Below are 17,140 nucleotides of genomic sequence, written 5' to 3' on the forward strand. Positions count from 1 at the left end.
TTTAGCCTACATTCTATAATCCCAAGATATACCTTCGCCTTGCTTCCCTAATGTTTTGTTCACCAGAGACCTATAAAATACCCTATACTTCTGGGTATGGGGGAACACGTGAACCTACACTTCCAGGTATGGGGGAGCATGTGACCCTACACTTCCAGGTATGGGGGAGCATGTGACCCTACACTTCCAGGTATGGGGGAGCATGTGACCCTACACTTCCAGGTATGGGGGAGCATGTGACCCTACACTTTCAGGAATGGGGGAGCATGTGACCCTTTACTTCTGGGTATGGGGGAGCATGTGACCCTATACTTCTTGGTATGGGGGAGCATGTGACCCTACACTTCCAGGTATGTGGGAGCATGTGACCCTACACTTCCGGGTATGGGGGAGAATGTGACCCTACACTTCTGGGTATCGGGAGCATGTGACCCTACACTTCTGGGTATGGGGGAGCATGTGACCCTACACTTCCGGGTATGGGGGAGCATGTGACCCTACACTTCCGGTTATGGGGGAGCATGTGACCTTCTCCTTGTTCTCTCATTATAGTGTGCAGTGCCTGAGCTTCCAATCACTAGACTGAAGAATGGTCACATGGGCACAGGGGGAAGGTCATAGTTTTATATAAGCTCCGATCAGGGGAGGACTGGGCCAGGGGACAGGGGGGCCACTCTGATGCCCTGTAAAAAGGCTGCACTGCTTCTGCCACAGACATGCCTAAATGATTCCTGGTAAAGAGAAGTAAAAAGTCCCCACCGCTACTGAGTGCAGGATGAAGATAAGGACAGAGCGCAGTCCCCCAGCATGGATGGTGTAAACTGTGTCTGAGCAGAAGCCGGTTCCATGCCCCTCTGGAGACTGTCCCCCGGCCAGCACCAACCGAGCTGTCCCAGCTCCCCCCCAACTGCCCCCTGCTGGCCAGGTTGGGAACCCGGATTCGGCCGGTGGGTAGAGAGTAACTGGACCGGAGCGTCAGCCTGGAATTGGGGTCAGAAGAAGGCCGGGAAGGGGGAGAGTGGGAAGGGGACCGAGTCGCTGCACCATGGGCCTCTGGATTGTACTTGCCCCCTGGCCCGAAAGTTGCCAGTAAGCCCTTGGCTCCGATACAGACAACAAAGAGTAACAAAAGTTTAGTTACTGTCTTATTTTTAGTGTAAGCTAATTCACTAAAGGTTTAGCAAGCAATCAGATGTGTGCTTATGTGACTCAACCAATAGGACAACTTTTTTTTTTCACTTCCCCTTAACCTGATTGGTTGTTTATAATGTAAATGTTATGTCTAGCTTTCCACCTAGCATATCTATAAAGAAACAGATGTAGCCACCAAAGGTCAGAAGTACATTTTCACGGGATTGAAAATATTTTTTTCAACCATTTCTATGTGTCAGTCATTAGCAAATGAATTACTCAAAGAATAAGGGTGCTATAAAAACTAAAGATGTATTAATTCTATAACCAAATGTGCATTATAAAAACTACTGAATATATATCACGTTTATTAAATTATATTTTATAGTATATTACATTATGTTATATTGGCATATTAAAATATTACTTTTTACTATTATAACATTTGTTTAGTAGAAAGATAGAAATTCACATGCATTATTTTTATAGTTTTAAACAACACTTGCTTAGTTTTCTGATTCTCACTCTCCATATTTTTACAGTATTTCCCTCTACAGAAAAGATATGGTATTATCTGTATGCAAACCGACCAATCACAAATCTAAAGGGCTGCTCAGAATAAAGAGTATTTCAGGAAAAATTCTGTAGAAGGTAAAAGTCTCTTATTTAAAATATTTCATCCATTTATTCCACTGATTCTTCCAGCCTGTGAAAAGGACAGTATCCATGCTCAGATAAAGTCTCAGTATAGGAGGGGGGTGGTGTATTTTACTTATTTACGTGTTTTTTTTGGCGTTATGCCCACTCCAACAATTTCATGTTCAAATTTCCATTGGAATAAATAAGATGTATGTGTATGCATAAATATATTCTATATAAGAGTTTATATGTCATATATATATACACAGTGTATATATATATATATATATATATATATATAAAATTGTAAATAAAATAATAAATAAAAAATAAATATATATATATAAAATAGAATAAATAAATAAATAAATATATATATATATATATATATATATATAAAATAAAATAAAAAATAAATGTATATATATATATATATATATATATATATATATATATATATACATATATATTTATATATATATTTGTCATGTATATGTACATTTAAAGCATTAAGTGTACAGCATAGATCTTTTTTTTTTTTTTTTTAAGAATACCTTATCCTAGAGCTAAGGGAGAATGTTTTTTTTTTTTTTTTCCCAGAGTGGGTGATTTACAAAATGAATCATTTTTACCTTAGTCTGTGCTCATTTAAATTTAGTGGATGGCACAATGAAGTAAATACAGGTTATTGAGAAAATTACTTTTTTAGTAATATTGCCATCCCTTGCCTGAGCACCATTTCCACTAGAGGATTGAGCTAATTAGGCAATTGTAGCCTATGAAGAAATATGAACATAATAAAAAAAACAAGAATACCTCCCCCCCAACACACACACACATTCACTCAATATCATGCTGAAACAAATATAGGGCTTACTGAGTATTAGTAAATTAGCTGCTCAGTATTAATTTTGAATATATGACATGTGAGTCAGAATGACATTACCATAGGTCTGATCTCGACACTACAGAATTTATTTATTTATTTATTTTTTTAATTCATGGTGTCATTGTCACAGCAGTGGAAAATCTAAAGTTTTTTGGCGTCTTTTTTTTTTTTTTTTTTTTTTGAGAGAGAATCTAGCCCTTACAAATGGTCACATATACAAGCAACATTTTAATAATTAGATTTATATATGAATTTATAATTCACATATATATATATATATATATATATATATATATATATATATATATATATATATATATATATATATTATAATTAATATATATGTACATATATATATATATATATATATATATATATATATATATGTACATATATATTAATTATAAATATTTACATTTTTAATTAATAATTTGAGCTTAGCATTTTTTCCCAAGTCTGCCAGTGCCCATAGTATATGCAGTGCCCATAGTATATGTAGTATGCACGTTGTTTTTTTTATTTTATTTTATTTAATTTGTCCAGGCACATAGTATCGTTCAGGGTCCCAAAAATAAAATGCAGCTCTCATGCAGTTTTGTGCAATGAGTGTCACTATGGTGAAATAAAGTTTTGCAAAACTGCTGATTTTTCACTGCTGATCAATTGGCAATGGCAACATAAATTGAAAAGTAAAAGTAATGACTTCAGGGTGTCAAGCTGATGTGATGTTGCATAGATTGTCTTTAACTTTATATCACCTGTGCAAAAACTGTATAGTGCTACTTTTACTTTTACTACTTTTACTACTTTTACTTTTACTACTTGTCTTTGTTTATGTACTACAAGTAGATATTCAGTATGGCTAAACTTTAAACAGATTACATTTTTAACTTTATTCTGGACACTGAAAGATTAGCAAACTGTTGCATGTCCTAACACTTTTTTTTGTTTGCAACGTATCCTTATAGGATTTATTATACGGTTCTTACTTTTTTAGGAAATGTAGCATCAACACAGGTGGTAGAGTATAAATCAACTTGTATGATTACAAATAATTCTAGTGGCAGCTCTGTGTAGATATTCCCATCACTAACCTTGCTTATAATCTTCTTCCCTCATTAGTGTCAATTTCTTCAATCTTAGACCCTTCTGGGCTCTGATTGGGCAACATTCTGGACACTTCTGGCTTAAAAATCGCTACTAGTTATGTGTTTTGCCTGTAGAAGCAGCTCAATGTTATTCTATGTGTCAACGCACGTTGGGACAACAAAGCTATGTGCACACTGGGCTTAAAAAAAATGGCAGTTCCCTTGGCAGAAAAAAAAAACGCTCATATAGAGCGTTTTTGTACATAGTTTTGATGAGTTTAAGAGAGTTTAGCTTTTTTTTCTGCCAGAAAGCTCCAATCAGAAATGCAAATTTTTAAGAGTTTATTTTCCTGCCTTTAAATGTTGAACTTAAAATATGCCTGTAATTATCCTAATGTGCATGGACACATAGGGTAACATTGAGCTGCGTCTACAGGCAAAACGCCCAATTGCTGTAGTAGCAGCGATTTTTAAGCCAGTGTGCATGGAGCCTTACAGGCATATTTTAAGCTCAAGGTAGAGGCAGGAAAAAAAAAAAAACCTTCTGGTTTGCGTTTCTGATTGGAGCTTTCTGGCAGGAAAAAAAAACGCTAAACTCACACATGTACAATATAGAGGTTTTTTTTTTTTTTTTGTTTTGTTTTTTTTTTTTTTTTGTTTTGTTTTTTTTTTTTTTGTTTTGTTTTTTTTTTTTTTTGTTTTTTTTGTTTTTTTGTTTGTTTTTTTTTCTGCCAAGGGAACTGGCGTTGCATTGAGTGTGCATGGACCCCAATCAATATTTTTTCACTCTAGTTTTATATTTATCTGCATCCTATATTTTGTATTGCACACTGTTTAGCTTTATTTATAGTTTGATCCAGATATTTAAAAAAAAAAAGGCCACTTAACTATGCCTTATAAAATTTTGGTTAAAATAATTAAATATTTTTGACTATGTATATAGGTATATCTTTTAAAAAAAAAACAAAAAAAAAAGTAGCCCGTTTAAATATGCCTTATAATATTTTGGTTAAAATAGTGAAATGTTTCTAAAATATATAGGTATATCTTTTTTATATATATATATATATATATATATATATATATATATATATATATATGCTTTATGTTCATTTTGTAGATGTTTATTATACTTGGGTACATTTATGTTGCAAACATTTTTGTTAGCTGTTTATTAAAAATCAGGATGCTAATTTGCATGTAAGAGATTAACAATATGTTGCAATTATCAGATTGACACTGATTGATCATTTGTAATACTGCTAACCGAAATGTTTTTGCTTTGTTTTTTTTTTGGGGGGGGGGGGTTGGTTTTTTTTTTTTTTTTTTTTTTTTGAGCACCCTTATTCTTTATACACAGCATTTTTTATTTTGATTTATTTTTTATTTTATTTATTTATTTTTGCGATGTGCCAAAGTGGGGTTTCAAATTGCATGAGATTAGAACTTTAGTAAATCGACCCCCATGGACCTTGGAATAGGAATAGTCTCTGAGTGCAGACTCTCTGAATGGTCTTTAGGGGGAGCAAGAGAGCTACAATTGTAATCAGTAATTCAGGAAAGCTTGGTAGAAAATAATTTTTTTTTTTTTTTTTTTTTTTACAATTGTCAGTTCAAGCTGCTTTTAAAGGACAAACGCAACAATATTTTCTTTATACACATATATTACAAAAAAAGTGAGGTCGAATTATTTGCAGCTACATATTACTTTAAAATCTGTCACCTTTAGAAGTCCTTAAAGTATTTGCAAAATAATTATTATATATAAAATCTACATTTACTTAAAAAAAAAAAAAAAAAACATAAGTGTCATTTTTAAATTATACAGAATATATACCAAGTTGACATTAAAATATGGTAACCGTGATATTCTGTTTTATCATTTTTATTGTTCTTTTCCCAGGCATTTGTGGCTTATTTCTGTTTTCAGGAAAGGTCTTTGAGTTGTGATTTTTTTTTTACATCTGTAAATGGGTCCCTCTGCTATAATATAATTATAGTGTATAAGATTTCCGATTGGAATAATCCTCAGGTAATTATCGATTTTCCTTGGGAATAGGGGATGAAATACATATAGCACGCAAGGCAGAATGGTGGCTTTCCCTAAAGATTATTTTTAGTCATATCTTATAAAAATCCTTTTTCTTTTTCACTGTTTTATATATTTCTGTCTAGGGTAGATCCAAACAATTGAATGGAACCAATACATAAATATCAGATATAAAGAAAAAAATATATAGATAGATCCATTGAAATTCGTTTTTACTTTCTAACAAATGATTGCTTTTAATATCAAATCAACAGTTAGATAAAAATATTTTTTTTAGCAACCTATATGTTATGTGTGTATTTTCATCAATTTATCAACAACGATTCACAGTATTATTACATTTCGTTTTAAGGTTTTATATTTAACATATGCGCCTCTCTTAGTTAAAAAAAAAAAAAAAGTAGAAATATTATATAGGTTTTTTTTTTTTTTTTTTTTTTTTTTTACTAAAATCCATGCACTCTGGACTTAAAAAAAAAAACGCCAGTTCCCTTGCCAGAAAAAAATGCTCATAAGAGCGTTTTTTGTACATAGTATAGGAAAGATTAACGTTTTTTTTTCTGCCAGAAAGCTCCAACCAGAAACGCAAACCAGAAGGGTTTTCTTTCCTGCCGATATTTTCTTAAACTCACTTTTCATATAAGCATGCTAATATATTTTATTAACGATCACATTCAAGGCAAATGCAAGAGGCAACGAAAAATAGGCGGCGAGTTTGAATGGCACTTGACAATATAGATATATATAATAGATTGCTTTGATAAAGTCAAGAGATACCTAGAGGGGATTTATCTTATAAAAGATCTGTCTTTCCAAAATTTTGCAGAAATTTCTACCTAGTAATAACAGTAATGTATTATATTAATATAGATTATATAATATATATATATATATATATATATATATATATATATATATATATATATATATATATATACTTAATTGTAATCCAGCAAACTTGTGTTGACTTATGATGATTATTATTATAACTTGGTGTTTCCAAAGAACTCATCAAATTTTTGCACAGTTTGCCTTCCAAATTCTCCTTTTCTAAATGATCCCAAAATGGGGTCACCAAGTACTTAGAAACCTCATTTCCTATCGCATTAACTTCACTATTGTCTTCAAGAAAAGAACAGTTCACAATAGTGAGTGAGAGCTAAACCCAGCACAATACAGGGGACAGTCACAATAAACTTTCACCATGCATTCTCTATACTTTTTTTTTTTTCCTGGGATTTAAGTCCTTATATAAGGTATTCGGCTTTAGTGGTCCTACAAACTAGACTCTAGAGGGTATAAGTTTGTCCATTATCGAACTATAATTCCTGTGTCAATATGGATAGTCAGAGTTCCTTCTCATTCAATAGTAAGTCAAACAAGCCTTGTAACACGATGGTCTTCCCAACTGATCCGCTAGTTAACAAGTTACACCCCACATACACAAGCTGGAGTGGGGACTGGATAGAGTTACATGTTGACATTATCTTTTACATATCCACTATTTCCACTATTATAATACATACACAGAAAAAGATACTATATAATATATGCTGATAGATAGATCGATAGATAAAAGAAGTGTAAAAGAGATAGATAGATAGATAGATAGATAGATAGATAGATAGATAGATAGATAGATAGATAGATAGATAGATAGATAGATAGATAGATAGATATAAAAAAAATATATATATATACATAGAGAGAGAGAGAGATAGAGATATATAGATATATATAGCTATATGTAGATATATATATATATATATATGTATATACATATGTGTTTACATATATATATATATATATACCATGTCTGCGATTATATTATATATATATATATATATATATATATATATAAATATATATATAAATACATATATATATATAAACACATATATATATATATACACACACATATATAAATACACATATATATATATATCTATATATATATATATAGATATATATATGTGTATATATATATATATATATATATATCTATATAGATATATATGTATATAGATAGATAGATAGGTAGGTAGATATATACACACACACACAATATATTTGAATACATATGTGTGTGTGTGTGTGTGTGTGTGTGTGTGTGTATATATATATATATATATATATATATATATATATATATATATATATATATATAGAAGATATTTATATATTTTTTTATTTATTATTTTTATTATTATTTATTAGTGGAAGTGTAAAAGAGATTGATAGATAGATAGATAGATAGATAGATAGATAGATAGATAGATAGATAGATAGATAGATAGATAGATAGATAGATAGATAGATAGATAGATAGATAGATAGATAATTTTATTTTTATTTGTTTTTTTATTTTATGTATTTATTTATTTATTTATTTTGCTATATTACAAACCCTCCCACACACGTCCATCACTGGTAGAAAAAAAGTGGATTCCCGAAATATAAGAGCCCCTTCCAGGTTACACACACCCCTCAGGGCACTTGGTATAGCAACTGTGACCAAAATAAGGCTAATTTCTAAAAAACTTGAACAGAAATGGAGTTGTTGCCCATGACAACCAATCAGACTTCAGTGTTAGTCCACAGGGAAGTTAAAACAAGTAAAGTGATGAGAGAGTAGAGGACACAGCCTCAGTTTTGATAGTTCCTGGTGGGGGGGCATATGGGAGCATATTCTGTGTACACATCACAGGTGTTCCTGGGTGTCACATTGTCCCAATCACTACTCATCTAATTCCCATTCTACACCAGACATGGAAGAAATCATCACCACATAGGCACTTAAAAAAGAGAGAAAGAGGGGTGGAAAAAAAAAAAAAAAGTCTTTTTGAAGTTCAGTTCCCTTCTGAGCTATTTTCTGCCTGTCAGGATCCATCCACATCCAAACTACCCCAAGCTGAAGCTTCCAGACCTTGAGCAATTTCTGGGCCACAATGGGGACTCTTTACCCCAGTTAACAATGAACAGAGAACTAAACAGGATTAACAGGGAGAGTGCTGTGTTTCTAAATGGTTAATTGTTAACCCATTTGGTGCCAACTGGACCAGAAATGCAGTTTTTTGATCGTCTCTCACCCCTGGAGATATGACTTCCTGAAAAAGTATTAAGTCTGCATTAAGGTTTGGAATAAGATGAGGTTGGCTCCATAGACAGCGGCGCAGCTGGAGATTAAAGTTGGGGTTAGGTAAACTATTTGATGAACCCACAAATCCAGCATTTAACAAAATCATTTGCAACATGCTCCAGTCACCATCACAACAGTGAAAACGTAGGGAAATCCTAACTCACTCTCTCTCACACACAAATCTTATGATATATATATATATATATATATATATATATACACACACACACATACATGGACACCTATATAGACGCACATACATGTGCACACATGCACGCACCTCCATAACAAAGTTAAATAAAACGCTCTACATAATTGGGGAAAATATACTTTCTAAAAATCGAAATTAATATGTAATACTTTGTTACATCTTAGTAACTAAAGGACCTTGTTACTGCATATAGAATATCGTTAATCAATTCAATTAAATCTAAATTGTGTGTTTGGTTATTAAAATATTCATGTTAAATAACAGGATCATCGTCATAGTATAACAACCATCATTACATTGTAAAACGCACCATCCTTGTGAACAATAATTGTGATTAGCGCTGGTTTCACCTTCTAAATTACCGCTTTCGCTATTTGGTGATATTGTACCCACAATAATGTATTTAATTCGTTTTATTGTACATTTTTTTTCATTTAAGTCATTTTTTTTGTCATTTTTAATACAAGCACATCTCCCATACCGTTTTATGGAAATGTAACACAAATCTTTGCGTATGAACAAATGAGCTATTCACATGTATAATAACAGAATTAGGAGGCATATGTCTCCTTTATGGAGGCTGGAAGAAGGGGGGGGGGGGTAAACCAACTGAATTCTCCCTCTTGAAATAAGAGTTGCCATTTTATGGGGTGAACCTAGGTGATCTATAAAGCAGACGCTAGAATTGTGGTACTGATGGTAATTATTAAAACAAATACTGTCAGGGTAGCCGCAGTCACAGCCTATTTTTGTTATTTATGGAATGCTTCTGTGCAGACTGAAACCTGATGCAGGAGCCGCACCACTTGCTTCCATCAGCTTTCTGCAAATCACCTGCCATTAACAAACACTCCACTCAGGGCTGTCACCTACAACACCTGTGTAACCCCTACCCTGTCCTACACTGGGAAGACCCCTACAAAGAGAGATGGGTGGATGGATTATAGATAGATGGATAGATAGATAGATAGATAGATAGATAGATAGATAGATAGATAGATAGATAGATAGATAGATAGATAGATAGATAGATAGATAGATAGATAGATAGATAGATAGATAGATAGATAGATAGATAGATAGATAGATAGATAGATAGATAGATAGATAGATAGATAGATAGATAGATAGATAGATAGATAGATAGATAGATAGATAGATAGATAGATAGATAGATAGATCATAATTAGATAAATTATAGATACATATAGATCATTATTAAATAGATAATTGATAAATGATAGATAGATAGATAGATAGATAGATAGATAGATAGATAGATAGATAGATAGATAGATAGATAGATAGATAGATCATATTTAAATAAATTATATATAGATATAGATCATTATTAGATAGATAGATAGATAGATAGATAGATAGATAGATAGATAGATAGATAGATAGATAGATAGATAGATAGATCATAATTAAATAAATTATATATAGATATAGATCATTATTAAATAGATAACTAATAGATAAATGACAGATAGACCATTAATAGATAAAGTATAGATTGATTGATAGATTATAAATCATAGATTATAAATATATAGGTTATAAATGAAATAGATAATAGATAAATGATAGATAGATAGATAGATAGATAGATAGATAGATAGATAGATAGATAGATAGATAGATAGATAGATAGATAGATAGATAGATAGATAGATAGATAGATAGACAGATCATAATTAGATAAATTATAGATAGATATAGATCATTATTAAATAGATAATTAATAGATAAATGATAGATAGACCATTAATAGATAAAGTATAGATTGATTGATTGATAGATTATAAATCATAGATTATAAATATATAGGTTATAAATGAATAAGAATGAATTTTAAACAGATAAAATAAATCAAAATTAGACTTGTATACACCAAAGTACCATTCACATGATTGAACAACTGAATATTCGCACAATTTTTTGAATGAAGAGTCTGAACTCCTCTAAAATCAACCCCTATAGATTTATAGATAGGTGAAAAAAAAACCCATCGATAAATGAGATGGTTGGCAGGATTGCTGGGATTTGTAGTTCCTCGTCAGATAAAGCCAGTAGTCCCCATAGATCCCTGATCCCTGCCCTGTTCCAGTGTCAAGCCCTATCTTTTCTACCTGATTTCCATTCATTGTTTTTCTACCTGAAGTGAAAAAAATGCTAAGATTTTTAGCTCCTGCAATTACCAGCTTGACAGCACTTGATGCAAATAATTATACCCAGCTAGGCTATTATTATCAGTTGAGATTTAATAAATGGAAGCTGTTTTGTGTAATCAAGAGGAAAACATTGCATTAGAAATGAATGAGCCTGGCTTGCTTTGCTTACCTGCGTTGTAGGCTGCCAAGTCTGCGCCGGGCCCCGGGCTTTTCCTCTTCCTTGGCCTCCCTTTCTGCACAGTCCCCACGCCGTTATAATAAGGCAGCCCTACAGAGGTAGCCCCAGAACCCAGTCCTGAACCCTTCCCTGATGTCACATCCGAGTGATTGAAATGAACCTGGTACTCTCCTTGGATCAGAGTCTCAAAGTGGAGCCTGCAGTAGACCAAGTTGTCCTTCATGCCAAAATGGTCTCCAGTGGTCAACATTTTGTTGCATGTGTTGCAGGTGAAACAGTTGAGGTGGTACACCAAGTCCCTTGCTCTCATGACCATCTCAGAGGCTGAGATTCCCAAGTGGCATCTGGCACATCTCTGGACGGAAAACCTCCTGCAGATGTAGAATCAGAACAAGTTTACAATTTTAGACAGCATGATAAAGATGCAAAAGTTCTCCTTTCTCTAAAGTCAACCCTATATGTAATTTCCACATCATTTATAGACACTATTGACTTCTGATAGGTATGCAGTAGTTCTCATTTCTCTAAAGTCAACCCTATATGTAATTTCCACATCATTTATAGACACTATTGACTTTTAATAGGTATGCAGTAGTTCTCATTTCTCTAAAGTCAACCCTATATGTAATTTCCATATCATTTATAGACACTATTGACTTCTAATAGGTAGGCAGTAGTTCTCATTTCTCTAAAGTCAACCCTATGGATATCAATCCCACATCATTTTATCATTTTCAGACCCCACTGACTACTGTATGAGGTAGAGCAACAAATAGCAGCTTGCCTCCATGCCTTCAGGTATCATGGTACATGTAGTTCAGTGTATTGGTGAAAAAAAAAAAGAGTTTATTGACTTGTATTATACAGTTCCAGAACTGGTGAAGGCAAGGTGGTAATGGGTAAGAAGTCTCAGGACCATTGACCCAACTGGAAAGTCAGAAACTCAGTGGAGTGACCACAAACCTCCAAATTCCAGCATGAAGATCTATAATGGTCAAACTTTACTATGACCTCACCAGAGTATATATATATATATATATATATATATATATATATATATATATATATATGCACCTGGAAAGACCAACCAACTTTAGCATCATGGGGCATAGGAAGCTGGTCTATCAAGGTCTTAAATTTAATTTAAAAAAATAATAATGCATTGATCTTGTTAAAATAAAGAATAAATACACTAAAAAAAAGACAGATAACTTTAATCTGATAATGATCTGATTTCTCTTTCCTATGTCCATATTAAAATAAGGAATAAATACACTAAAAAAATATAACTTTAATCTGATAATTATCTGATTTCTCTTTCCTATGTCCATATTAAAATAAGGAATAAATACACTAAAAAAATATAACTTTAATCTGATAATGATCTGATTTCTCTTTCCTATATCCATATTAAAATAAGGAATAAATACACAAAAAAAAGACAGATAACTTTAATCTGATAATTATCTGATTTCTCTTTCCTATGTCCATATTAAAATAAGGAATAAATACACTAAAAAAAGATAACTTTAATCTGATAATTATCTGATTTCTCTTTCCTATGTCCATATTAAAATAAGGAATAAATACACTAAAAAAAGATAACTTTAATCTGATAATGATCTGATTTCTCTTTCCTATATCCATATTAAAATAAGGAATAAATACACAAAAAAAAGACAGATAACTTTAATCTGATAATGATCGGATTGCTCTTTCCTATATCCATATTTCGACTTATTTTAAACAGTTTTAAATTTAATTTATATTATAGCTAAGGTCTGCATATAAGTTTTTTTTTTTTTTTTTTTTTGTGTCCATAAATCCTTCATAAGTCCCTGTTCATCCAAAGCATTTCGGGACTGATGGCCAAATAAAACAAGCAGGCAATGCAGTAGCCTTCCGATTTAACCCCTTCCCTGCCTGCCATTAACCGCAACGGCTGTTCCATATTAATGAAGTATTTCCAGGGGAACCTCGCACTCCTCAAACTGAAATGAACATGTCAACCCGTAAAATAAAGTGCCCCCCTACTTTTATAAGAAAATCAGAAGTTTCCATTTTATTGCACAACAGTAGAAATATTGTTTTAGCGTTTTTTTTTTTTTTTTTTTAGTGCAGAGGGTTCATAAGTGTGCAAGTGAAATAATAATATGGTAGAAAGTGATCTCGTGTGATCAGATTAATATGTCTCGTATAGTTGTTGTTTTTTTTTTTTTTAATATTGTAAGGGGTTATTAGAGAAAATAGCATAATAGAAACTGATCTATAAAACTGTCTGATATATATATATATATATATATATATATATATATATATATATATATATATATATATATATATATATATATAGTGTTTTTTGGCCCAGGATATGATGTTTGTATTCTAAAACATTTTCACAATCCGACCTCAAATTACACACTGTGTATTGGCTCTAATCACAAAGCTTTAACATTAGGATAAGGGTCTTTTTTTTAAGTCATGTGACTGTAAAAATCTCATTGGACCCAGCTGAAAATAGCTATCTCTTTAAAAAAAAAAAAAAAAAAAAAAAAAAGGATCCTTATCCCTGTGTGCAAGATTTGTGAACTGAGCATTTAGTCTCAATCCCCAAAACTTGAACAAAAGAATGAGGATCTCTTTTTTTTTTTCAGCCACTAGACTGTCATTTTAAAAACAAGGTCTTTTTTTAATAATTCTTATCCTGGTGTGTTAGCTTTGTGAATTAAGCCTTAAAGCTCAATTTACTAATGATTTACTAAAGAGGTACATTTTTTTTTTCAGCCATGTGACTGAATTTTTAAAATCTTATTGGACTCAGTATACTATCACTTAGGAAAAAAAAGGGCATTTTTTTATGGAGTGTTACCTTTGTGAATTGAGCCTGTTAATTTTACAGATTGGAATGCCCAATCTTTACCAAGAGGCAGATCCATTAAAACACTATTATTTGTGAAAGATTTGGGTTTTCTTTTTATAAATTTTAAAATAAAGGGGTGGGCTTGGTACTTTTAGATGCATAATTTTAGATGTTTAGGTGCATGAGATAATTTAGGATATGGGGGTGAGAGGGGGGTGGGCAGGGGGTTATGGTACCTGTAATAGTCCTCTTTGCAGTAGATGCTGCCATCTTTGCTGAAGCAGGTCAGTTCAGACTCCAAGTTTAATTTACATTCACAGCACTTCAGGCAACGCATGTGCCACTGCTTGTCCACTGCCAGGAGGTAGTACCGATCCGAAATTTTCCCCCCACAACCAGCACACAAGGCAGCTCTGTCACTGCTGATGGAGGGCATCGTCTGGCAAAAAGGGGGCACAAAGATACAGTCAGTAAAAAAAAACATTCCATCCACAGATTTCTCACTATTAAACCAAAGAGGTTACTACAACAATAAACACAAAAGACCAGAACAAACAGCAGTCAAACTATAAAATAAATAAGTAAATACGAATAACTGCCACAAATTATAGGATATATATTGGATATCTATTACAGAACTTGAAGAACATTTTAATACTATAGATTAGATATTTTTAGATCAAACGTTTAGAAAATGGCTTGCCTGATAAAAGCCACCATCTCTTTATTGTAAGATCTGTAGTCACAAATAATATTACATTGTATTACAATTTACTATGATTTGCCATTTGCCCTGTAGGCGTTCTGATGGGGCAAGCAGGATTTTTATACTGGATCCAAATGTGGATGTAAGTGTAATGTACAAGAGCTTATATATAATTAACAGAATGTGTTATGCATACTGGGTTGCTATATGTGTGTGTAACAACATATATATATATATATATATATATATATATATATATATATATATATATATATATATTGATATATATATATATATTGATATATTGATATATATTGATATATATATATATATATATATATATATTGATATATTGATATATATATATTTATATATTGATATATATATATATATATATATATATATATATATATATATATATTTTTTTTTTTTTAATATAATCTAGATAGACAGATAGATAGCAAAACAATATTTTTGTATTCCTATTTTGAGGTGACCTACCAGTGAAACCAAGGATTGTACAAAATCCTGTATAAAGCTTAATGTTCAAATTGTGAATTCTATTTTATGCAAGATCAGCAAGGGGAAAAGTCTTCTCAAAATCGATAACCTTTTGAGAAGCAGCCTCACAGGTGTCTAATCTACTCACATGGAATCTCAAATCGCTGTACACTAGCAGTTGGATCATCGTCTAATGTGTGGAATGATATATTTTTGATCGCTAGTAATGCAAGCATGGTAATACTATAATGTTTAAATCGAGCCTAACCTGCCATGAACGTGGAAGTCGCAAAGACACACACATACACACACACATTGCTCTCTGGGCTATTAAAAGCGTGAAATAAAAATGTCACATTCATATTGCACATGTACATCACAAGCATATCATGTGTGTAATTCTAGTTTTTGCAAATGTAACTGTACACATATACTACAATAGATGGTTATTCTGGGACCACGTGACACCTCTGAAATACATGGCTGCATATGATAAATCAAATTCTAATTACTTTTTTTTAGAAATATGTTTAATAAGTATTAATTACAATTGTAAATTTTTGTTGTTAAAATAATTATATAATCTCAGTTTCCATAAAAAAAAAAAAAAAAAAACATTTTGGGGGGATTGTTATCTATAATCCACCTATGTAAGTTTATATTTACAAACCTAATAAAGATAAATTGAAATTGAAGATATTATCCTAACATGCAGTATGTGTAATGGAAATGGAGTGATCTTTTAGCAAAACAAAAAAAAGACACACACACATATATATATATATATATATATATATATATATAGTTAACTACACACACACACATATATATATATATATATATATATATATATATATATAGTTAACTACACACACACACATATATATATATATATATATATATATATAGTTAACTACACACACACACACACACATATATATATAGATATATAGATATATATAGTTAACTACACACACACACACACATATATATATATATATATATAGATATATATATATATATATATATATATATAGACAACTATTTTATAATAATTATTTAAACGTGTGTGTGTGTGCAAAAGTTCACGTTTAAGATTAATTTTTGGTTTACTTTTAGTTTTTTACTACATTTCTTATGGTGACAAGAAACTGTTCTGCAATCTTTTGAAGTGAATAGAAAGCAGGTTGCATTAAGAAGTACACTTCATTCATATTAGGAGCACAAAGGTAGCATAATCTAGTCATGCCTCCCTGGCAGATATGTAATAATAAATCAATGGTACACCCTGCACACTTACAATGAAATGAAGTACACAATGCAGTGGTGGAGTACATTTGTCTTTTCTCTAGCTTGGATCTGAATATAACGATTTTGCTGGACCTGTCATTGATAATTTTTTCTTTTTTTTTTTTTTTTTTTTGAGATTATTGTTATTTTAAATCATGGCACGTTGGCACTATACAGCCCTGGGCCTCCCCCCCCACCTACCGTCTCAGTCTCCCCTCTGTCTATAGCAGAGCTGATGGCGGAGCTTTCACTTTTGGATCTTCTGTCCATCTCATCGATGA

The 17,140-nt window shown here is 31.7% G+C and overlaps 1 protein-coding gene across 2 annotated transcripts in view; it reads right to left on the bottom strand.

Moving 5' to 3' along the window:
- LHX2 (LIM homeobox 2) overlaps positions 1–17,140 on the bottom strand; it is a 62,375-nt gene that overhangs the window by 34,663 nt on the left and 10,572 nt on the right. The window contains exons 1-3 of one of the 2 annotated variants that reach the window (XM_082262628.1): positions 17,061–17,140; positions 14,599–14,801; positions 11,494–11,873 (exon numbers count right to left, since the gene is read on the bottom strand). The exon at positions 17,061–17,140 is cut by the window's right edge and continues 803 nt beyond it. In XM_082262628.1, the coding sequence (XP_082118754.1) occupies positions 11,494–11,873; positions 14,599–14,801; positions 17,061–17,140 (663 nt within the window). The remainder of the gene's footprint in view (positions 1–11,493; positions 11,874–14,598; positions 14,802–17,060) is intronic. The other variant, XM_082262629.1, reaches the window with a different exon arrangement.

This window comes from Pelophylax lessonae (genome assembly GCF_965119305.1).
Source record: "Pelophylax lessonae genome assembly, chromosome: 7".
NCBI classification, from domain to species: Eukaryota; Metazoa; Chordata; class Amphibia; order Anura; family Ranidae; genus Pelophylax; species Pelophylax lessonae.